Here is a 27,740-nt window from a genome sequence, read left to right on the forward strand (position 1 = left end):
CTGCTGCAATAAAAATTAAACTGGAGCACCCCTTTAGAGTTATAGGGTATCTGTCAACAGGAAGATGTGTAAACAACTATGCCCAGTACCTTGTAGAGGCGATTCTCCTCTTTCCAAATACGCCAGGCGTAATCCGCTCATAGCATCAGTTAATGTGAACAGCTGTTTATTGGAACTGACTACTAGTGCCTTAGTTATTGCATATGGAGGATATTTTGTTTAATGGTATATTCACAAGCAGAAAATGTATTGAAAAATCATTCTGTGGCTGATCCATTTATCTGAGTAGTGTTTGTATACATCCATGTATATTCAATTACATTCAATGAATGGAACATATGTTGAGTTGCAGATATTACTGCACAAATCTCCCATATGTGAATACTAGCTTCTGTCCACGAATTTGTCTGCGTGTTGTTGGCGTCGATGATCCGCCTGCTCTGGCAGCTGTCAAGCTGGCCTGCTGCTGAACTTGTTCCTCATGCCGTGCCTGTGATTATTCCGGCATCTCAGCAGCTTGCTGGGACCCCATATAATTAACATATTGTTGGCATCGATGATCTACTTGCTCCGGCATTTTGGCATCTCTCAAGCTGGCTTTCCGCAGAACTTGTTCCTTGTGCCATGCCTGTGATTGTTCCGGCATCTTAGCAGCTCGCTGGGACTCATTATAATGAACATGTTGTTGACGTCAATGATCCGCCTGCTCCGGTGTTTCGCTTAACGCCTAGCTTACTAAATCCTCCTCAGCTCTACTTGAGGAGAAGTGTGTTAGTTTCTCTTACAGTGAACAGAGTATTGCTCAGTGCCCACTGGCAACAAGGAGGATATTCATTTTAATAAACACCTGTGATCATTTCTGCTTCCACTGGAATGAGACCGATACATAAATACCTAGGGTGAGAAAAATAGGTTTGTGGCTATGAGAAGAATACAAGGAAGTGTTAGCAGCTCTGTCTGAAGCAGAACCCATTCCTGTAGGGGCAGAAGTCCATCTTTCACTTTCTGCAAGGGTGAGAAGAGAAGGGTCCTACCACTTTTTGCATCAGACCGCAGCAAGACTAGACGTCCCCATTCCTGTGGTTAGACGTTATATTAAGGAATTATTACTCCAGTCACTCCCTGGTACTTTGCATTGTACTATGTTTAATAGAAAATACAGCTATTCTTCCTGGCTCGATCAGCTTTTCGCATCCCATCTTTCTATTTGTTGTCGTGTTGTTTTTCCCGAAGACTGCAAAGTCATATGAATCCAGACCACGCAGCAGCAGCCGCTGTTTTGGCTGTGGAAGCAGCAGCAAATACATCCAGGGCTAGATGTTCCTGATATTTAATCCATGCAGAGATCTATACATGCAGCCTAATGTAATCTGATGCAGGAAAGGCATATTTTATTTATAGTCCAAAACATGTATTTGTACACTCAGTAATAATGGTTTCCAAGAAGGTGCTTTGTGCTTACGCTGGAAATATCCACTTTGTCTTTTGCAATTGTTATAGCTCATTGCTTATATAAAACCTAGGCGCATACATATTTATTTATTTCCTGTCCCTGATATAGCGCTAACATATTCTGCAGTGCTGTACAGAGATTGCCATCACTTACATCAGTGCCTGTCTCCAGTGGGGATCACTGTCTAGTTCACTTTCATCAGATGCAGATTAGGATCAATTTGCTTTTAGAATGTGGTGAGAAATCAGAAGGACATCAATGTAAAATATAGGGGACATATATTGCTCTTGGTTGTATTCAAATCCACAAAAGAGTGCCACTGTGGTGCCAAAGTAGTAGGTAGATGGCACCAATGCAAAGATCATGCCTTGAATTAAAGGGATTCTACCATTAAACCCCCTTTATTTCTTGTTAACGTTAACGTCCCCAATGCTGCGAGAGAATTCTCTCCAGCGACGCCTCCATCTTCTCCATTTTTTTTTTTGGCTGCTTACGCGAACATAGCGGCCACAAAAAAATGGCTGCCAGCAATTGCAGTCGGCTCTGCATGAGGCCCAATGCCAGAGCCGACTGCGCAGGTGTCGAAGTGTGACCCCAGCCGGAAGAATACGAGTGAAGAGGCGGTTGCTGAAGAAGATAGAGGCGGCACTGGAGAGAGTTCTCTTCAGCATTAGGGACACCCCATTGCTGTTTGAGCTCTGAGGCCCGCCCCAGTGCTGCGAGAGAACTCATTTGCATACCGACAAAAAACGGAATTTTAGGGGCCACACGGTGGCTCAGTGGTTAGCACTGCAGCCTTGCAGCGCTGGAGTCCTGGTGTTCAAATCCCACCAAGGGCAAAAACCCATCTGCAAGGAGTTTGTATGTTCTCTCCGTGTTTGCATGGATTTCCATCCCATATTCCAAAAAGACATACTGATAGGGAAAAAAAAATTGTACATTGTTAGCTCCATGTGGGGCTCACAATCTACATTAAAAAAAACCAAAAACCCGGAATTTTAACCGAATGGTGGGACATCGAAAGGTAGGAAAAGAATAGCCTTTCTTAAGGCTATTCCGACGTGTTAACAAGAAAAAAGGGTTTTAATGGTAGAATCCCTTTAAGGACTCTTTGACGGGGACATGAAATGGACCTATTATAGTCAATGAAGCCATTCATACATCATTATTTATGATCCAGGAGAATCACATTTTTGCATGCACTCCTTTTTAAATTGACTCCTCACCTGAGCCCTACAAACCTGGGACTGAGAAAAAAATGGACTGTATATAGGCGTTATCCATGTGCTTTCCATGTTTCATCTATTTTCAACAAATTTTTTGCTAGGTACTGGATACAGATTTGCTCAAAAAAGCAGACACATGAATGACACATGGATTTGACAAAGATCAAAAATGGAAATACACTAGAATGTACTGTACAACCCAGACTGGGGCCAGTTTTGGGTAGTGTCAGAGATGGGAAAAAATTACCGACCCCCCCAAAAAAAATTCATTATTTTTAATTTTATTATTCAATTAATATTGTATAAATAATTAGATGCATAACTTGTTGCATATTTACTTTCAGTCCCTGATGAATTAGATTAGTTTACTGACTATGGCTGTCTGACATTTATGGGCTGGGGGAAAATAGAGGAGTCAATGGCTTTTCCTATGACTCCACAGCCCTGTGTACATGTCCTTTTTTTAATATCCCTAAAAGTACATTTCTATAAAACCTGCATACCTCTATGTACCAAAATTGAAGTGTTTTGCAACTTATATGGAAGTTAAAGAGTTAATTTATCTATAAAGTACCATGGCTCTGCCTTGAGCATGTATTAAGCTCTTCTCCCCTTTATAAACAGCCCCAGAATTTCAATTTTCCAGTTCAGTGATCATTGGGCGTTACAGAACTAGTGCTAGGAGCGTGTTTGATACAAATAAGGACGGTAGCGTAAAATGGACACCATTAAAGTAGCAGAAAACAGTGGAGATTTACCATTTCTTTTGTTCAGAAACACTTTAAATTGCAAGATGTGTGTAGGAAGGAACTGAACACTGAATAGTGACAAAATGTCAGAAGGGAAATGTATCGTGAAGAATCTAGATTTACACTCATCTCTATGAAGAGCCTGTGTAACTCAATAGGGCACACAGATTACTGTCACAGTCATCTTCTCTAACGCTAGTATTCCAAATGTACAAGGAAAATTCACTTTTTTTATATTAGCTAAATTATTGTAGGAAATATTCTAGATTTTTCAGTTCTCTCTTTGAGGGTATTGTAGAAAAGAAGCTTGTATTGTGTATAAGTGTGTGTGATGGGAAATATGGCTATAGACTAGCTGTCTCTGACCCAGTGGTGATCAGTAGACCTATAGGTATGGGCCAAATTCGTATGATAAAATGCATCTGTGTTATAACTGTAAAGCTCAACTCGCTGGACATAGAAAAATTTGGCCAGTGAGTCAAAACTTTTAGGCATAAGTACCCAATATGTGACAACGGGGATTGGCTGGAGTTGTCACCGGAGTAAATTTGGCCTAGCCAGTGCCTGGATGAGATAGAACAAGTGACCCAACGCTAGAATGGGGGATTGGGGGTAAGTAATTATTGCTTCTTTAATTTAACCCACCTCTGGGTTTTCTAGTTTTACAGTTACCCTATAGATATACAGTATTTGAAGCAGAAAGTCCTTTTCTGTGAAAAGTGCTGTAGAAAAAAACACGACGCTTTCTGCTACATTTCCGCAAATTGTCAGCCTATTTGTTGTGTTGTGATGTCCTCACATTATTATGTTTATAGGGGTAGATACTCTCTGGAATCTGATCGGAAGGTACTTTTAATCTGAAATATTATGTTTCTCCTGTACATTAGTATAGTCTCCTCCATCAAGATCATGAAAACCTTCGGTAAGGCTCTATTTACTTCTGTGTTGTGACTTCTGTTCATGATGTGACGCTACATTGCTTGGCCGATCCCAGTGGATGCCCAACTTCATTAACTTAGAAACAACAAGGGTTTTGTTGGGTTTTATGTTGCTTAAAGTCAAGAATAGTTTTCTATTCTCACAGAACTGGCGACCCCATAACGCAGTGTGAACAGACCCTTACCTGGCAAGCGCTACTCTACATACCTATCAATCAGTGAACACAGAATGTAAAATAAATACAGTAATTTCCCAACATTTAACCTTTTTAATTTGCCTTTTTTCCTACTTACGAGTCCACATCCCACCGCCGAGACAACTAATTTTATATGCTTAGAGCTTAGTTTCTATTCCAGCCATTTGTTCTGCTTTTTACTACTTCTTAAAGAAAATAATATTAAAATGGTCATAAATCATTTGGAGCTTCTAAAATGAAATCAATAGTACCAAAGTAGCCATAAAATATAGAAAAAATTTGCAGTAGTCAACATTGAACGGCCGCAAGAAAAGAAGACCACAGAAGTATAAATCACACTTGGACTTTATTTCGAAGGCTTCTGTCACTTTTTTTTCTTTTTACATTTGAGTCTTATGCACAGTTCTTGTGAAACCTGTATGAGACTTATCCATCTGACATCCATATATTCTTTCCTTATTCCATCCTGTCTCCCAGGCAGAAAAGAGAAGAACTTAGGACCCCCTATGGTTTGGTCATAGTTCAGTAAACATTCTCTCTTCTCTTGATTTCTATGATACAACTAATACAAGTTTCTATAAGAAAAGATATGTGTAATCCCCAAAACACCGCTCAATGTCAGACGTCCTACACAAACTCATAAGTCATTTAATGCAAATTTGTTCTGAACAGAAAACTTACAATCTGTTGTAAAACTTAGAAATCACTCATAAATTCCTTGGCAGACATTCATCTCTGTGACTGGGAAAATATAGGAAAATCTGCTGATGTTAATATGGCCAGGGTGCACTAGTCTATTAACAAGCTCTAAACCTTGCAGTCTGCTCCCATCTAATCTACTGCTGCTGTGGGCTATTTAATACAGCTTCTCCCACAGTAAGCTGTCTGAGCAAAAAGGTTCCTAGCTAGCCAGTCTTCTGCAAAGCTGTTTCTAGCTTCTTTGCCCTGACCTCAGTTTATCCACTTACCATGTTTCTGCCTGCACCAATATCTCTTGACCTGCCTGGAATAGCTGTCCATAACACTGGGATTAGAGGTATCAACCTGGTCGTCCCCTGCACAGAGTGCATATTCCATATATCAGGGGATCATTTAGACAGTATCAGATGAGCAAGTACTATTCGAAACTCCCGTTTCAAATAGCACACACCCATAGGAATGAATTTAAGTGGCCGGCATGCAGGGGGTTAAGCAGCCGGCATGCAGGGGGTTAAGCGGCTGGACGCTGCGTCCATTCATTCCTATGCATTTACCGCAGCCTTCCACTCTTCTGCTTCGTCCCTGTTTTACTGTATACTCAGCTATGCTAAATCTGAGTTGTAGCAGGGAAGAAGCAGAAGAGTGGCAGGCTGCGGTAAATCACTCTGTTCTGTGTTGCTGTGAGGACGACGAGGCACTCTCCATAAAATAAGCCATGGCTGAAGTTTGCAAGTAGATAGATACTAGATAGATAGATAGATAGATACTACTGTACATTGACATCTCAGATGTAGCAGAGCTTAGTATACAGTCAAGCAGGGATGAAGCAGAAGAGTAGCTAGACAAGTCAATGTACAGTTATGGAGATGTAAAAGAGTCCTGTATATGGCACAGCAGGGAGGAAACAGAAGAGTAGATAGTATCTATCTATTCACGAACTTTGCTCAACTTATCTGCACAGATCCGCTGCCGCTCCCCATTCTTCTTGCTCCTCTTCTCTCTCATTGACATGCCTTTAGAGCGTCCTGCGCGCCCCCGCCTCCCTAGACCAGTGTTTGAGATGCTGGGAGAAGGCAGGGCTTGCATTCAAGTCTCCCCGCCTACACTCTCCTAAGCCACAACAAGCCCCGCCTACTTCCATCATCTCTATCACTAGCCTAGGGAGGTGGGGGCACGCACAGAGATCTGAAGGCATGTCAATGAGAGAGGACCGGACCGAGAAGAACGGGGAGCGGACTCCATGCTGTGTAGTGAATAGGATTGTTTTTAAAATCCGATCTTCGATTATTAAAAAAATCCCATTGACTTGCATTAGGAACGGAATTGGGATCGGGTTCAAATGGAAAATGATCAGAAATTGGATTTTAAAAACGATCCTGAAATTTCAAGATCGGCTCAACCCTAGTACTGAGTTTATTTACTTAATATATAAGAAAAAATCATAAAAAGTAAATATTGAGCAAAAATATAAAAGTCCTCTCTACATGGAACATGTAACATGAGTAAACCTGCAAAAACACTGCTGGCCGTTGGAAAGCAGACAGTGTGCTGAATTTAGCGCATTGTCGGCTTTCACGGTCTGTGTCCCAGGCGAAGAACTATCGGTGCCGGTACCGTAGCTCTTCACAGGCAGAAGGGCGTTCCAGAAAGTCAGTCAGATATGCCCTTCTTCGCAGCAGCCCCTATAGCGCTGTAATGTGACAGCAGGGAGGAACGCCACCTGCCTCTACTCACAGAACTGAACTCTTCCATAGACGAGTACTGGGGAGGCGTTCCTCCCCGCTGTCACAGTACAGTGCTATAGGCACTGCTGTGAGGAAGGGCGTACCTGTCTGACTGTCAGGAACGCCCTTCTGCCTGAGAAGAGCTAGGGTACCGGCACCGATAGCTCTTCACCAGGGGCACCTAATGGGAAAGCCGACAGTGCGCTGAATTTAGCGCATTGTTGGCTTTCAAGCGGTATATAAACCTACATGTGCCCCAAGTCATGAAAGGTCCTCTTTAAGGTTATCTGCTAATTTGTATCTTATGTAAATTACCTTATAAAGAAATCAGTGACTTTAAAACATGTAGACCGTGTAAATTATATTCCAGTTAGACAATGGTGATGAATGAGACGCAAAGTATGTCAAAATTACATTGAGGTCCAAAATTAAATAAGAAATTCCTGGAATATTCCAGCCAGGATTAAAGGAATTTTAGTATAGTACAGGCAAAAGCAAATATAATCTACGTCAAGATCAATAATATTTATATAATAAAACAGCTCCATCTTTGATCGATCACATTTACCCATAGAACACTTCTGTAGAGGAGAAAATCAAATAAATCTATAGGATACATCATATGGAGCAGGTGATATACTTCCATTACACATACTGAAGTGCATTGAAACATCACATGTTAAAAAATAATGCGCGCTTTCTTCATATAAAAATCCATATTACCAACAAGAATCAACTTTACACTACAGCAGTAATGAAATGAAAGCATTGCTTATTACAGTGGAGAGTGCTCGCAATGGGAAATACAGCAAAAATGATTAGTACTGCGTTAAATCCCAGGGATTGAGATTAATTGAATATTAGTAGATCATATTGATTGTCTCGGAAGAAATCAGAATCAATGCAAACAAATGGAGTGGTTGCTGCTAATTTTTCAGAGGAGGAGACAGAGAACTATTGACTGCTCAGCCACTTCTAAGTTTGCTCATTAAGATCTAAGAGACATGTAAAAAAAAAAAATTACGCTAATGGTTTCGGTTAGTTACTCTGTACTGCTTAGATACGTTTTTACGCTTTCACATTAAAGTGGTTGTCTGATCTAGTAAACACCTTTTCATATACCCTATTAGAGAATTTTATGTACTTTTCCTTGTCTGACAAAAGGGTAAGGATTTAAAATGTTAGATTAGGAATCAAAAAGCACCGCAAAAAATTTGGTGCATTTTATGTCAATAACTAAACCAACTAGTTGGTGGTGTAAACTTACATGAGATATAAAAATGTACCCGATTTATCATCCAGCGTCAGCCACTATGATACATTTGGCATCTTAGACTGCTTAAACATTAGGAGCTGTTCACACTGATAAAAATGAAGAAGGAAGTGTCTTCCATTGATTTGGGGGACGGAATCTGCTGTGTGAACATACATCTAGGCTAAGGCCCCACATTGAGGAAAAGCAGCTTTTTTTGTTGCAGATTTTGCTGTGGAATTATGAGCCAGGAGTGACTACAGATGGAATGGAAAATATATCTAGGAAATGCTTATATCTAGGAAATGCTTATACCTCTCCATTCTGTGCAATCCACTCCTAGCTTTGGCTCAAAAAACTACAGCAAAATCAGTAACAAAATTGCAAAAAACTGCCATGTGTGGCCTCAGCCTAAGGCTTGGTTCACACATCAGTATGCTATCCGTCTGTTTGAATTCAGTTTGAGACTAAAAACGGACTGATACACATACTGGTTGTATACTGACACCTTTTTATGCTGATGGCAAATGCTGTCCGCCCCCTAGAGGACAGATAAGGGGATTAAAAGTAGCAACTGTAAACCAATAAGAGATAAGGACATATAATAAATGTCCTTATTATTACTCTGTTTACAATTTTCCCCAATAGCGTTTGCTATCAGCATAAAAAGGTGTCAGTATACAATCAGTATGTTCATTAGTCCGTTTTCAGTCTCAAACTGAATTCAAACAGATGGATGGCATACTGATGTGTGAACCAAGCATAAGGCTAAAACCTGACATTGCAGAACTGCAGCTTTTTTTGTTGCAGATTTTGTTGCAGTTTTGTGACTCAACACCATGAGTGGATTGAGAAGAAGGTAGTAGTATAAGAACTTCCCATTTCTTTTGTAGCCATTCTTGACTTCGGCTCAAAAAAACACAACAAATAAAAAAAACTGCATTTCCACAATGTGGGACCTCCGCCTAATACAGTATTAGTCAATATACTCCAATGTATTCTTATTGTGTAGCACAACATCTAATATTTACATGCAATGCCTCCTGACCAAGACCGCAAAAAAAAATAATAAAAAAAAAATTAAAAATCACGCAATGTTGGCATGTCTGCAATTAGTGCAAATCCAATTAATTTTGTAGAATTTAAATTATTTTGCATCATTTAGAAATATAATTTATTTTTTACATTCAAAATGAAGGCTCCTCCCACAAGTGACAGAAAAGCAGATAGAAAATCACATTACAAGACACTGAATAAGAAATATTGCTGTAGAGCCTGTGTCTTAAAGTGAAACTATTGTTATTGTAATGGAGGTACTGAGATCATGTAACATATGAGGGACCTGTAATTATTTCACTCTGGTCCTTCCAATGCAAGTTTCCAAGGGGCTCTGTACACAGTAAATCCCTAAAATCACAGATGATAGCAAAATGGCTGGATGTTTAGGAGAACATGGCTTCTGTATAGGAGAAGGCCCTCTGACATCACTTCCTGCTCTGCAGCTATTGGATGAAGTTGCACCTCTCAGACTTCCTGCTCTTCTGCATGTAATCTGATCTGCTAATACTGAGAGCTCTCTGCTTTTTGAAACTTCTTTCTCCTGAATTTGCAACAGTATACAGAGGAAATTACCTAGAAGAGAAAACAAATCTCACCATTACTAGTATTATGTGGAGAGTGAAGGGAAGAACAGGAAGTCTGGGAAGTAACACTTTAGCCAATAGCTGCAGAGCTGGAGGAGTCATATGTGGAGCCTAGTAGCTTTCAACCACCTTCTTTCCCGTGATGGTTAGGACTTATAGTGCACAGAGCACCTTGGAAATTCACATATGATGGACCAGAGGGAAACAATTTATGTACGCAGGTTATATTTACTAAGAGTTCCACTTTAATGTAAGTATTAACAAATAGGCTTCATTTTCTGTAGAATCAGCATGGTGAAAACTGCACATTGGACTTGAACAAAGATATGCAGTTAAGGTACTGAGCTATGCGATTTTTTCCTGATGTTTTCCTGAATCTGCATCCATGGAAAACCACAGCTCTGCTTTGGCAGCCTTTTCACATCCCAGGAGCCCATCAGCACACGCAGGCCCGTTTTTTACATCTCACTTATGTAGACAGATTATCAAGATTAAATGTATCTAATCTATCGAAGAGAGGACTAACAAGGATATGATTTCTTAATATATGATATGCTGATATTTATTATTAATATGACTTATTCATATATAAATGTTCCTGATAGATCTACGAAATAAATTATATGTTCCAAAAGCTGAAGAAAAAACGTGGGATCCCTTCTTACTGTTAAAGGAAGAGCAATTTCATGACAAAGTCTGGAAGCATTACTTTACTGTGTGAACTGTAAAATGATGGTATATGATCCTGCGGGATTTGGAAATGGTGGAGGGTATGGTGTGCATTATAAAGGAACTAGATATCTTCCTTGTAAACCACAATATATCGGGCTAGAGTTATTCCAATCACAACATATCGCTGCTGATATGAGAATAACTGCTCCTAAATCTCAATCCCTATGCTGCTCTACGCTGTTTCCATAACTCCCATAGAGGTGAATGAGAGCTATGGAAACAGTGTAGCACATATCCATTTTTGTAACTGCGAAGCTATGGAAACAGTGTAGATACTGTTAGGGTATGTTCACCTGGAGTTTTTTGCAGGCAGATTTTGACGCAGAATCCACCTCAAAATCTGCCTGCAAAAAAGGCTCCCATTCATTTGAATGAGAGGTGCTTGCTTTTTTTCCCCGCTGGCATTTTTTCCGCTAGCAGGAAATAGAAGCGAGATGCCCCTTCTTCCCACGGATTCTGGGGATGAAACTGCGGGGGCGTACGTGGCGTGAGACTCCCTCCTGATTAGGCCCATTCATTCGGGCCTATTCAGGAGCAGAATGCCGCGACTGACTGCTGGTGCACTGCATCCACATCTCGTCATGGCTAGCTGCGCGGAGAGTTCACATGGTGAAATTTGGTTTCCGCAATGTGAACATACCCTTAAGGTGCTATACTGTTTCTTTAACTCGCATTCACCCCGTAGGCATTATGGGAATAGTGTAGATCAGCAATGCTGCACTGTACATCTTAGGGTAAGTTCACATGGGTTTTTTTTGGTCCGGAACCTGAAGAAGAGGCCACCTCAGGTTCCTGTCCAAAGTACGGGTGGTTGCGACTGAATACCGGTGCAGTGCACCAGCATCCAGTCTCGTAATCCAAATAAATGGGCCTAGTCGGGAGGAGGGAATGTCCTGAAAGAATGAGTATCTCGCTTATTTTTTCCGGAAGCCGGAACAAACGGCTCCCAGAAAAAAGAACTGACCGTCTCCCATTGAATTTAATGGTAGCTGTCTTTTTGGTCAGGATTTTCAGGCGGATACGGCCTCAAAATCCTGACCAAAATCCCGTGTGAACTTACCCTTAGGTTCCTGATTTAGGCTCAGTTTTTCCCATCTTCACAGCCTTTTATCCAGATGGCAATAACCCTTTAATGTAGTGTTCTTCCAGGGATCTGTCTTAAGTTCCAGAAGGGCTAAAGAAGGAATTTTTTTTTAAATTGAAACCATCAACAGAGTATTTCTTTACCTTCTTATGGATCAATTTGGGTTTATACGTATGAAACAGGTGAACATGATGGACCTAGATCTTTTTTTCAACCCACTAACTACGTATAAAAGATTGTACCATATTGTGCCGTAGGCAGAACGCAGGAGGCTTTGTACAACTTACTTAGCGAAAACTATTATATCCGTTTCTGCCCATACTGCGTTATATTACAAGTAAAGCACTTGCGTCCTTTATGAGTGGGAACCACTGGAGCTTTCCCTTCATTGTACGCAGTATGTAGTGCGCACCATGCTGGGCTGCTGTAAATGATTTGATAGAGAAAAAAAAAGTATATTTTATGTAATTGTGGCACGAAGTGCTCTGTAATTGCCAGCAGATGCAGAAGTAAAAAGTATTTGTGGTTGTTTTTGATAAAAAAAAATACAAGATCAGCGGGGAAATCTATATTTATACAGAATACTTTCAGAGTACTCCTAGCAAGGTGTCTCTTTTTTCCATTACATAAATGGTTTGTCTTACATCTGGGGTTACTGAAGGTCAACAGATGGAAGAAGAATGGAAGGACAGTCTGTCATCCAAGTGGCAATGTTGAGGATACACTCAATGTTATTCCTTGCTGAATAAACCTTCTTTGTCTTTGGTTTGAGAAGACTGAAAGCTAAGCTTCCTGTAATACAATGCTGTGTGTGGAAGAAGGCCTTTACTGTATCCAAGCAATATACCCATTGACCTTCTTCGAGCCAAGTCCTTGACGCTATGGTGAAAATAGTGCATGCTAAAAGTACAATGACTTATAATCATAAAGCATCAAAGAAAAGGATGTCCTTTTCCTTACTGTTACAAAAAAAACAAAATATGACCATGTGGACAAGCCTTTAGTTTAAAGAGGATCTGTCAGCTTTCTTCACATAATGTATAACACAAAAGCTGTCGCTCCTCCACCCAGGTCTGAGATATTGAGGACGTGAAGGCATCTGAGTGGAGGTCCCAGGCCCCTATAGAATAAAGGGATTAGTACAGTCTGTTACTGATCACTGTATACTGCACCCCATATACTTATATAGGCATCAGTATATAGAGTGTAGTATATAGAGTTCAGAATAATGGCCTGGGATGGCAGGACAGCAGTGGAGAACTGGGACTGCCCCATCTGATTCACGTGGTTGCAGCATTTCCGACCCGTGGGGACCCGGCCTTACAATGCTTGAGATGTGTGAAATGACCCTCGACCAGCTCTCACTTTCTCTACTCTACAAAGCCCCGTACTCCATACAAAGCTACTCAGCGAGAGGCCGGAACAGCTTTCAAAGAGAAAGAATAGGGAGATGCAGGATATCATGGAAAGGAGACAAAATTTTTAATAAAGTATCTTACAAAATGTATTAATGACACAAATACTTTCAGAAAATCAAAAGTTGCTCAAAGTTTAGTTTAGTTTTCAACAAACGTGTGGATGCTAACAGGTCCATGTTACAGATCAGAAGCCATTCAGTATGACAAATAGTTAATAATGGGGGACATTTAGAAACTGTATGTACAACCTCAATTACAAAGAGCTGGGACGCTGTGTAAAATGTAAAGAAAACAAGAATGCAATGATTTGGAAATCTCATATACCCATATTTTATTCCCAGTAGAACATAGAACACATATCAGAAGGGGAAAGATGGACATTTTTCAATTTCCTTTAAAAATTAAACATAAGAAAAATGTTCACACAGGGATCACCCATCTGTGAAAAGTGTGTCTAAAAACTGTAGAACAGTTTCAGAAAAATGTTCTGCAATGTAAAATTGCAAATACTTTGAACATCCACCATCTATCGCAGATCTCTACTGATTCCTGGTGGTCCCATTATTGGGACACCCTTTGATTATCTTATTATTGGGGCTATTTTAATAAAACGGAATTGTCCAGAATACTCAACCCCTTTAATTATTATAAACCAGGTGTCTCAGTACAAGAAATCTATTGTATCAGCCAGAATTCCCAGACTTTAGTTTTGTAAACTTTGCAAACTATAAGGCTAAAGATTCCCATATTTACATGAAAACATTTAATATTACTGTAGAAAAATATGCCATGACGAAGGAACCGATGTAGTTCCGAAACGCGTAGCCTAGCAATAGCTCCATGTACGTGTACTTGCCATCTCCGGTATGCTGTTAAAACTTTTTTAAAGATGAAATAAATGATGATTTTTTAAAGTTCCTGGTGACGCTGGATTCCTTCCTAATTTATCGATTTAATATTACTAATGCTACATAAGTATTTACTTGAGACTATAGTCTCTTTCACATTGTGTTATTATGCTGTTATTTAGTTCTGAAATTATGCATATATACATAAGCAGTGGCATAATGATCATGTTCGCAGGGAGTGCGACTGCGCCCGGAGTTGTATGGGGCCCACGGCTAGCTGGAAATGGCCAGATCCCCAGACCACAGAGGTTGGGGAAACCTTGTTCCCCGACTGCTATATTGTTAATGGAAAGGGGCCTGACTGTACCCCTTTCCATTAAATGCAAACCTAGGGGAGGTGTATAAAAATAAAAAATACTTAATATTCACCTGTCCTAGGCTGAGCATCCGCTCTGGGGCACTTCTTGTGGTAGTTGCTAAATCCTAGTGGACTAAAGGACCTTTCATGACATCATGATGTCATCTTTGGTCCATTAGCCCACTAGGATATGATCAGACTCTTGTGTGGGCGGAGCTATCTGGATTGTACAGGACAGTGTGAAAACTGCAAGGAATGAGACTGATGGAAGGTAAGGAAGAAGAGAACATGTATGAGAAAGAGGGGAAATGGGGGTACAGCCTTTGTGTGAGCAAGAGGGGGAATGGGGGTGCAGGCTGTGTGTGAGAAAAAGGGGGGAATGGGGGTACAGGTTGTGTGTGAGCAAGAGGGGGGAATGGGCATGCAGGTTTTGTGTGAGCAAGAGGGGTATATGGGGTGCAGGATATATGTGAGCAAGAGAGGGGAATGGGGATGCAGGCTGTGTGTGAGTAGGAGGGGGAATGGGGGGTACAGGTTGTGTGTGGGCAAAAGAGGCATATGGGGGTGTAGGCTGTGTGTGAAAAAGAGGGGGGATGGGGGTTCAGGCTCTGATGGGGGGTGGGCACTGTCAGCACCTAATACTTTGTGGGGACCACTGTGAGCATAGAATTCTCTGTGGGGGCCACTGTGAGCATATAATACAGCGTGGGGCCACTGTAAACATATAATACTGTGTGGGGGCCACTGGTAAGCACTTAATACTGTTTGGAGGCCACTGTGGTGCACGTAATACCGTTTGGAGGCCACAGTGGAGAACGTAATACTGTGTGGGGTCCACTGTGGAGCAGATAATACTGTGTGGGGTTCACTGTGGAGCACGTAATACTGTCCCAGTATTGTTTACATGCCGGGCGCTGCACTGCTCGCTCACTGCATTTTTGATAGCTGCAGTTGTGGGTACTAAATCTTTATCCCTTTCAAGTATCTGAGATATTGCTTCAGCATCCATAACCGCCACTATCAAGAATTCACTCTAGGAAGGGGGTAGGAGGCCCCAGACAAAAGTTTGCACCCGGGCCCACAAGACTTTAGCTACACCACTGTACATAAGGCTTTAGTTGTATACTTACTGACATATGTAAGGGAATGAAGACATGGAATGGATGGTCTTTGCACAAACCAAGGCATATCAAGATAGTATCAGTGCATTGACAGAACTTTGTTATTTGTGCTCAGTATAAAATATATGCAAAAGAATAATTTCTGTAGGTATATATAAATGCTATATACTGCAAACTTGGATTTACATGAAGTAAATTATGTAAGACCATTATACTGTAATATCTACTCATGTATTGCTAATTAAAGGGATCTTCCTGGACTGTAATTTTGAACGCATTACAGTATATATTTTTTTGCAATGTAAGGTGGTAGCTATACCATTTAGAACTGGTAGTCACTGTTATTTGGCCATGATGTTGTTATGCTATCCTATATGATGTTGACCATTATCCTATATGATGTTGATATATAGGCACTTTATAAATATAATGACGAGATCAACAGGATGTACCACATAAGGTATCATGTAGACACCCATATGTCCTGAAGCTTATCACTGTACCGTTCCAGCTTCCGATTTACATAAACCCTATAATAACTATGTCTATAAAGTACCCTGTTTTTGAACGACTGCTGATATCCTACATGGAAGATAATACTTCTGTTTATACAAGCGTGCGATTATTCTGCACTGAGCACTATGTCACAGCTGTATTTAAGGTCTTCAACAGCCTCAGGGTATTATTAACAAAAAGAACATCTCTGCAATATTAAATATTAACACAACTCTAATATCGTCTTCAAAAGAGAGCGGGAATGCCTCATGGCGGCAGAAGACACTGCCGCTGTGTGACAATGAGAGCTTTTCAACTTAATCATGTTTTTGCATTTAGTGAAATGATAGAGCGTGTCCCAGTGGGACGCACATGAGCCCCAGTTACCCCCGAGGCTTTCATGACATTGATACTGAATAAACTTACACTAAGTGTGTGGCTTTTTCCCTTCGCCACATGGTTTTCTTGCCTGTCTAAATGTATTAGTACTACAGCTGGGATTAGAACTGATGGCACAAGGGGAATGAAGAGTTAATGCACTCTAGTATAGAAGTTGTGCCCCTTAGGCTTATTGTACATGGCCGCATTACAGGCGTTACAGCTCCGTAGAAGCTTTGAATGGTAAGGAACTGTAACATGGCACCTATAGAAATTTGGTGCCCTTCAGTATTACAGTATGAGCTTATCTCTGCTAGTATTTCCATTTGGACTGTATAAAGCATGTCATGGCGGCCAAATACGGTGGCAGAAAATGAAGTGGAACTCCTCTTTATTTGCCTCCTGTGAGCGTACCCTAAAGCTGAGTTCACACAGCGTTTTTTGGTCAGGATTTTGAGGCAAAATTCGCCTCAAAATCCTCCTCCAAAACACGCCTCACCATACAGTCCTATGTAATTCGCTTGTAATTGTTTTCCACTAGCAGTATTTTCCGCTAGTGGAAAAAAGGATCGACATGTCTATTCTTCAGGCGGATTCCACCTGAAAAGAATCAATGCAAGTCAATGGGAGGCGGTAAATCTGCATCATGGTTTTTGGATGCGGAATTTGGCGCATTTTTTTTTACGCGGAATTGACAAGAATTGCCTCAAAAAACGCGAGGCGTATTTAAGAAGATAATGCATGGCCACATTCAAAAAACACCTATAAAAAACGTGCCAAAAAACGCCACACAATTTTTACTAAGCAGACTTTTCCTGACCAAAATGCTGACCAAAAAAACTCTGTGCATTCACTTACTTTAGGACAGAATTTTACACTTCTGGCGCATTTTGCCGCATTTAAGCCACATTTTTTTGGGGAAGCCTTGCCTATATTCCGCAGAGTGACATCCGCACAAGACACACACGTTGAAGAAAGTTCATTTTCAACTAGATGTCAATGACAAGATGTCAATTTATGATCATAACCGCAATAACTTACCTTCTCTCGTGTTCAGGCATTATGTTAGGTGCTTACCCTGAGAAAACCTCTTGGCATACTTTCACAACGAAGCCTAGGGCCCTATGGATATGTTCGGTATAGGTGCCATAAACTTTCCCATTGCACATGCGAAATGTAGTTTCAAATAGTCTAGAATTAGCTGTTTCCATAGATAGTATGATGTATATCATTGTTTATACCGCCTTCACATTTCGGTTTGCTCCTTATTTTTCTAATTATTATTTCTCGTTATCTTTTTTAGTAAGAAGTTGGATGGAGAAGCTGAAAGATAAGGTAAAGGTATTTCTCAATCTTATCTCTAATTCTTTTTTTCAATTGTTAAGGCTAAAACTAGATAGGAGCCCTGGAGAATCTGTTAAATTAACTGTGCGGGTGCTGGTAGTATCAGGATTCATTTTAAATATATTTTAGTGGTCTCCTGGTTGGACACTGCAACCGTCACTCAAAGCAGAGGGAAGAGCTCATGGCTCAGCTTATTGCAGAGAGCCAAAATCAACTTGGCGCCAGGGACCAAATATGTTGAAGTGGCACTATAGTGATGCCAGTACTGTAAGCATCCCCATAGCTTTACCAGATTTTCCCTCTGAGTAATGTTAGCAAATATAACTGAGAATATTTTTGACCAACGGACATGATGTCACTTCCTGAGAACTAGAAAGCAGCCATGTTTTTGAAGTCCTGCACAATCCCTTTATGCAACAGCTCTTGGAATGTTATTATTTAGTATTATGTAGTTGTGCTTAGCACCGGAAGAATGAAGTTTTAGTGGAGTGAGGAGAGATACAGTATACATTGAACTCAGTAATTGAACAGTGTGTATTAAAGAGGACCTTTCACCTCCTGGGGCACATGCGGTTTCATAAACCACTAGAAACCTGACAGTGCACGGAATTCAGTGCACTATCAGCTTTCACATTCTGTTCCCCGGTGAAGAGCTATAGGTAATGGTACCATAGCTCTTCACTGTCAGAAGGGTGTTTCTGACAGTCTGTCAGGAAAGCCCTTCCTTACAGTAGCGTTTATTGCGCTGTACTGTGAGAGCGGTGAGGAACACCTCCTCCCCTCCTGATAGTACCTCACCGCTCATCGCCAGGTGGTAAGCAACGCCCCCCCTCTCACAGTACAGCACAATAGACACTACTGTGAGAAAAGACGTTCCTGACCGACTATCAGAAACGCCCTTCTGACAGTGTAGCTCTTCACCGGGGAACAGAATGGGAAAACTGAATTCAGCGCACTGTCGGCTTTCTAGCAGTGTATTAAACCGCATGTGCCTCAGGAGGTGAAAGGTCCTCTTTAAAGTATGTATTACTAGATTATGATATTGATGACTTATCTTTAGACAAGGTCATCGATATCAGATCAGGGAATGTCTGACATCTGAAGCCACTTTCGATCAGCTGATTGAGAAGACCATGGCACTCAGGTGAATGGCAAGGATTCTTCATTGAATACCAGACATAGGGTTGTACATTGTATAGTAGCAGTGCCTGGTATTGCGGCTCATTCTTATTCACTTGCATGAGATTGATCTGCAAGCAGACCAAGTGACTTATCAACATGACATCACAGCCTGTAAAGAGGAGGCAGCACTGACCTTAGTACTGTGGCCTCTTTAAACAGCTGATTGGTGGGTGTGTTGGGTGTCAGGCCCCATCTATCTGACATTGATGTCCTATTATAAGAATAGGGATATGGAAAACCCTTTGAGGCTGGGGGATCAAAATGCTGCAGAGGAAAATGCTACGTTTTAAAGCCACAGCAAAGTGGAAGATATTCTAGCAAATCCCATTCCCACTTTTCACTAAAATATGCACTGCGGACATGCAGCTATTTCCAAAACCATTGCATTTTTGGAAATTGCAGTATGTCAATTGTACCTATGGAAATGCCATCAGTTTCCCTATAGGTATACTCTGCAAACTTTGTCAGATGCGCTACGGGAAGAACCATGCTGCATTGCCACCATGGTTTTTCCCGCAGCTGTGGGACACCATGTGGGGCCTTAACTTTAAATAGCTAAGCTATCTCTAGAGGTGACAACAAGCAGCTAAAAGTACAGTATATTGTCTAAGTCTCTGCTTGGAGATTGAAAGTAGAAAAATAGAAATCTGACTGTTGTAAAGATATAGCAAAATATGTAGTGTTGGATATAACATTATGACGTATAGATGTAGTGTTCCTTTAAAAATGACTCTCTCAAACATTCGGCCAAGAAGAGCCATATGTTGAAGCTACTGCGCTATCTAAGCTCTCCTTATGTTATGACTTGTGACAGCGTGCCTGTTGTTTTCCCTAGCACACTATCCTTGCAGGGAATGCAGCATTTGTTTGTTGGTGAAGAATTTAATAAAGCACAATAAACAGTCCATCACAAGCACACGCACATACTGGTAACTGAATGAGAGGCTCTGTATTTACTCATAGTCGCTGACAGCCTGCGCCTTATAATTAAGCGGCGTAGGATCATTGTGCTGCACTGCAGACTCCTCCGCAATGACGGATGGAACTGGACCCTTACTAAGAATCAGGTCTCAGGCTGAAGGTGGAAATATTGGCTCAGGTTCTAAACATTTTCCTATTTCACTAACTTTTACCCATACCACTGTGAATTACAACTGAGGACAATAGCATATATATTATATAGAATGATATAATGCTACATTATAGCAAGATATGCTCTCAGATTATGCTGTTGTGAAATGTCACAGCAACATAAGAACGCATTTAGTTCACGTCATCGAAAAAACTTAGGCATTGGGAGATTTGTTAATAGTAAACCAAAGGGGAGACCAGGGGAGGAACAAGACAGCAATGATGCTTTATCCAAATACTGCAGATGAAAATCCCTTTATCAAGTACCGTATTTTTCAGACTAGAAGACGCACCTAGGTTTTAGAGGAAGAAAATAGGGAAAAAAACTTTGAAGCAAAAAATGGTAAAATATTTAATATATGGGAGTTGTAGTTTTGCAAAAACTGCAAGACCACTTTGACAGGTGACCCTGCAGCTGTGCGAGTAGAGTTTTTTTTTGCAGGGTCAGGAGTACTTTTTAGATATACCATTTTGGGAAATGTTTATTGCTTAGATCACCTTTTATTTAAATCAGAGGCAAAACAGTGAAAAAAAAAAAACCTGTGGTTTGGCACTCTTGATTTAGATTTAGATTTAGGAATAGTAATATTCCTAGGACAGGCCTGGGAGCCTTCAATAGGCTATCATAGAAACAAGTCGGCTCCTGCGACCTCACCGCACAGGAGCTGGCCTGCAACTTAAAAGGTATGGGACCGGTGGGGACCGGCCCCGGTAATATTTTAAGCTTTGGGGGGGTCTTTGAAGTTTTAATGCCTGCAATCAGAGAAATCTCTGACCGCGGGCATTAGCTCCGGCATCTCCGCTGTATGTTACAGTGGAGACCCGATTGCCATGGCGACTGCTCTGCAGCAGAGCGTCTGCCATTATTTTCACAGACCTGGCATCCGCTGTAATAGCCGATGAGAGGGTTTTAGCTGCCGAGACAAGTGCCAGGGCCTGGAGCATCACCACACTCCTGCCACTGCAGGAAAGCAGCAGCGGCAGGAGCGTGGCGATGCTGCATTTCTACTCCTCCGCCCCCTTATAGTCCAGGGAAAAAAAGTGAGTTTTATAGTCCGAAAAATACAGTATATAAATGGATATTGAGTGTCTCTTTGTGCCCATTATCCATTTGCACACTTGATAAGGGGGTCAGCCATGAAACATTTTGTGTGTCTGGATTTTTGATAAACATCTGCAGTATTTGGATAAAGCACCATGGATGTCTACCTCTGGATTCTCCCCTCTTATTGACAAATCCACAGAAAGATAGAGTATCGCCTCCTGAATCAAATAGTGTTTTTCCTTTGTGAATTGGTGCCTGAATTGCCTAGTAAAATGCAAATGATCTCTTTGGAGACAGGATATTTTTAAGGTTTAATACGTTTGTATGGAAGATAGATATTCAGAAAGACAGGTAGAGAGAGAGAGAGAGAAAATCAAAATTAAAAATTTCTTGAGGAGTTATGCCGTCATAACCAATGAGTTCCTGAGCCTGGTTGACTGGTTAGTGGTAAGCTGCTGGCTTAAAGGGAGGATGTCAGCAGGAAATTCGATATCAATCTAAAGACAGTACCTTGTATGGATCTTTACACTTTCCAAAGATGCCTTTCTTATTCTGCATTGCAGAATTGCTAAAGGCTTAACAAGTCTCCACACACCTATATGGTGGTCTCTCCCTAAGGAGTGACAATATCCCCCGAACCCTGTCTAAGCCTCTCACCTCTACCAGGTTATAGTCCTCTCTACATCGGGCTGATGAGATCCAACCAGATCGAAACAGCTGTCCTCGATTGAGAGACTATAACCTGGTAATAATCCCAGCGTCATTGCTAAACAAAGGCCTCTTGGAAGGTCGGGCATGAGGCTAAAGGGAGCAGCCATTATTGGGTTATTTCACTGGAATCCTGTCTTAAGACAGGCTTGCACATTCCAGTGAGCGCCCTCTATTGGTTTGCAACAATGAGGCAGCAACTGTCTTCCTAATTACATCATGGAAGGCGGATTTGCATATTCTTCCCATAGTCCATTACTTGAGTAACATCCTTTACGTTGCCACACTTTATTCACAGTTAGGGGCCGTAATCTAGAATGGAGAGTAAAGCCCTGGCAGGACAAGAGAGGCCTCTAAAGCCCTTTCTATTTAATTTGCATAAGAATAAAATGATATATTTGATATTGATTTTCCTGCTGACAGTCTCTCTAACTCACAGCTCTCTTGTCCTCTCCTGCTCCCTGTGCTGTTGTTGCACTGGATTCTGAAGTCTTCTAACACATGGAAGTATTATTTTAGTACTGTTTAGTAGTATTATTTTGGAAACATATGCTGTTTTAAGTGCACCGTTAGTCCTTTTATAGGTCGCCATATGGAAACATTTTGTATGTACAGATGTGGCAAAGTTTAGACTAATACATTGCATCGTAATATCTAGCCACAGAAGAAAATAAAAGCCATGGAAATCTATTGAAAAACTTGAGCTAACAATCTGTCACATTGTAATGATATAATTTATTTATCTGTAGGTATCAAGGCACAATTGTTTATTTGTTCAATAGATGTTCTGTATGGATTTGTCACGGATGTGCTGTTATGTGAAGCCTGAGTATATGTGCCCATCCATGTGAATTTCTGATCAATACTTCAAATCCAAATACTTCCTACATATTGACACACCTTCACTGACAAAACCCTGTATATGCCCCTGGATTAGATAATGATAGATAGATAGATAGATAGATAGATAGATAGATAGAGGTGTAGTTGGTGTCTGTCACGCAGTGTCCAATACAAATGTGATGAGAACCTAAACAATGTATCTACCAAACATATAATATGCATGGTGTAGATGAATAGTTCACATTTATTCACAAATCTAGGGCTTAAATATAATATATAAAAGATTTAGCATTAACACTGTCCAGATCAATCCTTGCTCTACTTTATCTCCCTTGTAACGTATAAAGCAGACAATCAGAAGTAAAGTAAAATACAATAGAAACGCCATTAAGTCGCCCACTAGCATGTACGTTACCAGTCATCTAACCCTTGTAATACATTTTATGCTTCTTTGGGTTTTGTTATTGTCCCTAGTTGTGGTATTATCTTCCAATTCTGCTTCTTCATTTTACTGTCACCACAGCCCACTTTTCCATTTCCAGACTGGAATTGCTCCTAAGTATTGATCGAGCCTGAGTTCTTGTAATGAACTTGCGTCAACTCTCATTAATCTCCCACTATCACGTACCTTGTGCATTGCTGCCCACCACCATAGTCTGGATTAATGAAATGTCTTCTATGTTACGTTGGGATCACACATTTTACCCTATTTACTTCTAGACTACCGCTTTGTTCACCATTCCAGCATGGAGGTGACCCCACATCAAAACTGACACAACTGAGGTCTGTAATGGTCTCATAGAAAACTATAGGATCAGTTCTGGCATCAGTTTCCACCTGGTGCCTTAGTATTATGCCAGAAGTAAAGCACTGAATATGTGCACAAGCGTACCCAGTAAAATGTCAGGTAAGGCCAGGTTCATATCCGCGCCAGGCTCTCTGATGTTCTGGTCCCCTTGACTGTCTCATGAATGTGTTGGGAAAAGAAGTTGGATTTCAAGATGCCCAATACTGCTATGGGAGGAAGCCAGCCAGTGACTATGGCAAGGACCACCATCTTAATAGTAAAGAAATGTTAAAACACTGGTTGTATTGGTGAAAACTTTCCTGTGTATGACCAGCTTTATTTATCAGTATTTGTCATTGGTAGCTTGTAACAACAAAGAAACAGCTGAATAGAATTTTTTCCATGACTAAAATGGTCAAGCGTTACGATCCAGACTTTACAGATACAAAACCGTGAGAGAACATAGATTGATGGTGACACCACGTTTGCTAGATCCTTATCTGGCTGCTGTATTTTTAGAATCCATTAGACATCACCAGATTTTTCTTCACTGAACTACTTCATAATGGCAGAGGCCTTCCTTCACCGTCCGACTCCTTGGGGAGGCGATTTTGTTATGTCACGAGAGGAGCAGGCTAAATATTCCTGTCTCACATTAGATCCCTGGAGCAAAGGAGAAGGCTTCTACCAGGAGCAGAGACCATGTGTTGTCTGCAAGAATCCTATCAGTGTCAGAAATGACATCACAGTCTTCAAGGTTAACGGATTGCTTACCCTGGAGAGGACAGCAGCCTTTAACCATTTCCTAGCAGCCTTCATCTATTCTCATCTGTCTTCCTTGGCCACAGTCAATCTTAATGCGGAGAGAAATATACAAGAGATAGTTTTCTTTCCTGGAAATGCATTGTGTTTAGGATCCTTATCTCTTCACGGTCACCAGTTTTGACAGCTGCCTGTAATATTACATGAGCATTTCAAGGAAACTGGAAGTATAAAACTTCACAAGCAAAACCTCTTTATTATAGAAGAAATAAAATCTCAATCTAGTCTTAAAGATGGCGTTTGTATCGAAGTAAAATATAGGAAAAGGATAATTCTGGTAAAAAGGTGATGGTATTGCTGGGCTGAGTTTGACTGTTACGTAGCAACACGAATTGCAGCCAGCAAGTTACTAAGGGTGATATTACTCCTAAAGGTATTTGTGAATGGCGCGGATCAGCTATAAAATGTGCTGATCAGCGCTCATTCTGCATTGATGTGGTTATACAGAGCTCACGCAAGAGAAACAATCACTAAATCAATGGCTCTTCTAGCATATACTTTCATTGTCCATCGGTAGCACAATATGTGTGTGCTGCCTATGGACTACCTAATGTACATTGGGTGATTGTTGCCCCATTATACAGGCTGAATATCAGGAATAAGTACTTGTACGAGTGTTCGTTTCTGCTAAATTGCCCTGTCTAATAGGACCTTAAAACAAATATAGTATACCAATAACTTACAAAAGTTCTGCTGAAATGTATCGAGTTGTATTATTTAGGGATTTTAACAGGTCCTCCTTTCAGAGGTTCCTGCTGACACAAGGACATAAGGAAGGAAAAGGATCAATCCTCAAGTATTTGTCCCCACACCATGTAAATGCTCACAGTACTAAGTCACTGGGCATAATGGGACATCAATGGTAAATTTTATTTAACATGGAAAATTCAGTATGACGCTTACATGGTAGCCATTCTGTATTACTCTGGGTCATACTTGCCTCTGCAGGAACTTTTGGTGGTTCCATTTGTTGAACCAAAGCCAGGGTTGCCAAGAACATGAAATTTCACTAGTAAAAGGAGTAAAGAAATGGGCAGCAGGTTTTTCATAACCCATTCACTAAAACATAGTACATAAATAGGAGTTTTAATTTAAAGGGGATGTCTACTTTGGACAGTGTCTTTTGGACAGAAGCATCCCCCAGTGGTGACCTGGAGAGGAGCTGTGCCACGACTGCAATCCCCAATGATCAGCTGTAAACCATCTATAAACCTAGATGCTAGTGTTTAGTCACCCTATAGCGCCACCACAGACAAAATGTAGCATTACACAGTTTTCCTTTAAACGGGCTCTATCAGCAAAATCATGCTGATAGAGCCCCACATATGCATGAATAGCCTTTAAAAAGGCTATTCAGGCACCACTAGAGTTATATTAAACTACCCCCCATTTTAAAATAATACCCTAAAAAAGAATGTGATCTACTTACGCATCGTGCACTGTGGGTGGGCATTCAGGGTGCGCCGTCTTCTTCATCCACGCCTCTTCTTCCTCCGATGTCCTCCGGTCCCGTCCTCCTCCGGCGCTCGCGAACTGACACTGATATAAAAAAATGGCCTGGACGCATGCACAGTAGCATGCGGCTTCTACTACAGCTACTGCGCATGCACCCAGGCCTTTTTTTTTTTTTATCAGTGTCAGTTCGCGAGCGCCGGAGGAGGACAGGACCCGAGGTCATCGGAGGAAGAAGAGGCGTGGATGAAGAAGAAGACACACCCTGAATGCCCGCCCAGCGTGCACGATCCGTAAGTAGATAACATTCTTTTTTAGGGTTTTATTTTAGACTGGGGGGGGTAGTTTAATATAACATTTATGGTGCCTGAATAGCCTTTTTAAAGGCTATTCATGCATATGTGGGGCTCTATGAGCATGATTTCGCTGATAGAGCCCCTTTAAATCAATTGACTGTCTGTAGTATCTGGAGGTGCCAGTTCCTTTAGAAGAAGACATTGTTTTTTGCAGCCATTTTCCAGTCAAGCTAAGAGAAACAGGTCTTTATTAACCCTTTCATGTCATTTTAAAATCATCTTTTAAAGTACCTTATCACTATTATTTATTGTATACTTAGAAGTAGTCATTTATAATGAACAGATGACAAAGAACAGAAATAATGTTCTGTTTTATGGCCGAAATCTGGTAAGTCTAACATTGTGATATAGCATTAAACGCAGTCACAGTGAAGATTTATTATATTGTTTGATCATTGTGTAGAGAATCATGGCTGACAGCTGTTAAAAAATTGATACATTAACACACATTACAGGCATTTTACCAGAATGAATATATATTTTATGTGACAACCCAAAATTTCAAGCAGAGGTGACCTTTAAGCTACAATAGCTTGAATATTCATTGTTCTAATATCAAACTTGGACTTTCCCATGAAGCAATAAAGTTCTAGAAAATTAATTTGGATTTTTTCCACTTAGATGGAAATTTATTCATGCATTTGGATGTAATTCTTGAATTTAGATGTAATCATAAAGTATTTGCAAAGCAGCTAGCTCATGTTAGTAACACTGACCAATGATATTTGTGTAATGGTGGACACTGAAGAAACTTCTGGTCACTCCTGGGTGTTCTCCACAAGGAACCCTCATTTTTACGGTGGAGACCCTGGAAACATAAGACAGCTGACATTTATTTCTCTTAACTCTTCTATAATTATGAAGGCTTGGCCAAGCTTCAATGGGAAGAGGGGAATAGGCCAGACGTCTTAGACAGCAACCCTTTCCCTTTGGAGACTAAGTACTAAACCCAATTGTAACCAATTCCTTTGGCCTTGTGCAGTGCTGAGGGGACCTGCAGTGATACTGATATTGGTAGTGTCTCCCACATGATACGTCCTAGTTGTGGTCAGCCTTCCTGAGGGAATTGGAGTTTCCATGATTGTCATGCTGGAATAAATCTCAGGAGATATGAGGTATGCAGGAACAGGGTAACTGGCAACATTAATTGAGGTAGAGTGACGTATGACAGATTCCAAAAATGGGGGTACACTTCTTGCAACTGCACCACTGTGCATAACTGAGTCTCTCTGATTTCTCCTAGTGTCCTCCTCATCCTCCTCACTTACCAAAAGTCTTTCTCCCTCACATTCGCACATTATATATAAACTATGTACAGACTACAATGCAAACACAAGATATGCAGTGCAAATAAAGTACATAGATCTTGCAATATTCCCAGTGGGATTTCAGCATCAGTCATGTTGGATTTTCATGGATGTGACAACTACTGTCCAAACATGGCGTAACATTGCTTATAATATTGCACATAAATCATAACTGCTCCTTTCTTCTGTGCACGTCATTTAAAATGTTTTCTTTGATGGTCAATTGCTTTTTTGATCATCTGGCCAGCTGAGCCGCATGCTTTATTCTGCCATTCTTAATATGATTTGATGGAAGCTGCCAAAATTGTCTGAGTAAAAGAGCTACTGAGTATTCATAGATATGGGGGTAAGCGTCTCCTGAATTAGGCAAGAAACATTTTCGACCTTCAGTTATTTCATGGGCTTTGTGCTTGACAATTACTGTTCTGTTTTTAGATCTCATATGTAT

The 27,740-nt window shown here is 40.8% G+C and overlaps 1 protein-coding gene across 3 annotated transcripts in view; it reads left to right on the forward strand.

Annotated features, from left to right (window-relative positions):
* Positions 1 to 27,740, forward strand: part of ARMH4 (armadillo like helical domain containing 4) — a 115,332-nt gene that overhangs the window by 85,642 nt on the left and 1,950 nt on the right. For 2 of the 3 annotated variants that reach the window (XM_075282758.1, XM_075282759.1), the window contains exon 6: positions 17,619 to 17,656. In XM_075282758.1, the coding sequence (XP_075138859.1) occupies positions 17,619 to 17,656 (38 nt within the window). The remainder of the gene's footprint in view (positions 1 to 17,618; positions 17,657 to 27,740) is intronic. The other variant, XM_075282760.1, reaches the window with a different exon arrangement.

This window comes from Leptodactylus fuscus, chromosome 7 (genome assembly GCF_031893055.1).
Source record: "Leptodactylus fuscus isolate aLepFus1 chromosome 7, aLepFus1.hap2, whole genome shotgun sequence".
Taxonomy (NCBI): domain Eukaryota; kingdom Metazoa; phylum Chordata; class Amphibia; order Anura; family Leptodactylidae; genus Leptodactylus; species Leptodactylus fuscus.